Consider the following 722-nt stretch of genomic DNA (forward strand, 5'->3'; position numbering starts at 1 on the left):
ATGTGTATAAGAGACAGTATTTCTTCTCAAGAGTTGGTCGACACTATGCAACGGGAATACAATGTCAAAGCGCCGACGGACGAATACGCGGCTAATATACAGCAATCGATGCCTCACGAAAGTTTTGACTGGGAAACGGGTATTACTGAAGCTGTCACGGAAATGATACCTATGAAAGAGGAGGAAGCGAAAGATTTAACTATGGAAATTAAAGCTGAAGTAATGGGCAAAGAGATTTTTCAACAAAACATTTCTACGGATATAATACCTACAACGAAAGCTACTGATAAGACAATAAAAGATTCAAAAGCTGTAAAAGAAGAGATTACTGAAACAAAGGAAATTCTAAAAGATTCCACGAAAGGAGAAACGGAATTATCGAAGTGTCCGAGAGTTGATGATGTACTAAAAGAATGGACAGAGACTTATTTGGCGAAAATCAAACCTCCCAGTGAGGAATACAAACGACATATGGAAAAGACAACCGAGAAGCACGACAAACCCAGCAAATCGACGATCGCTCCTTCCGATACTTGTGCCTTGAAAATAAAGAAAGATGATCTTCAGAGCGTCGATTTAAGCGCGCGATACGCGATAACGGTACTGGATCAAGTGGTGAAAAAAGAAATTGCCGAAGTGAAAGAGTCTTTGGAAGCAGCTAAGCAAGATTTGATAGAAGAATTGAGTGAGAATAGTCAAACCGTAATTCAGATCAAAGATTC

At 39.5% G+C, this 722-nt stretch overlaps 1 protein-coding gene across 1 annotated transcript; it reads left to right on the forward strand.

Moving 5' to 3' along the window:
- Positions 1–23: 23 nt before the first annotated feature.
- LOC105461902 lies at positions 24–714 on the forward strand (the record flags this gene model as incomplete). The annotated part of the gene is made up of 1 exon (XM_011708415.1): positions 24–714. A coding segment is annotated over exon 1 (669 nt), but the record flags the coding sequence as incomplete, so codon positions are not given.
- Between the last annotated feature and the right edge of the window lie 8 nt (positions 715–722).

This window comes from Wasmannia auropunctata, unplaced genomic scaffold (genome assembly GCF_000956235.1).
Source record: "Wasmannia auropunctata unplaced genomic scaffold, wasmannia.A_1.0 LD275400.1, whole genome shotgun sequence".
Classification (NCBI taxonomy): domain Eukaryota; kingdom Metazoa; phylum Arthropoda; class Insecta; order Hymenoptera; family Formicidae; genus Wasmannia; species Wasmannia auropunctata.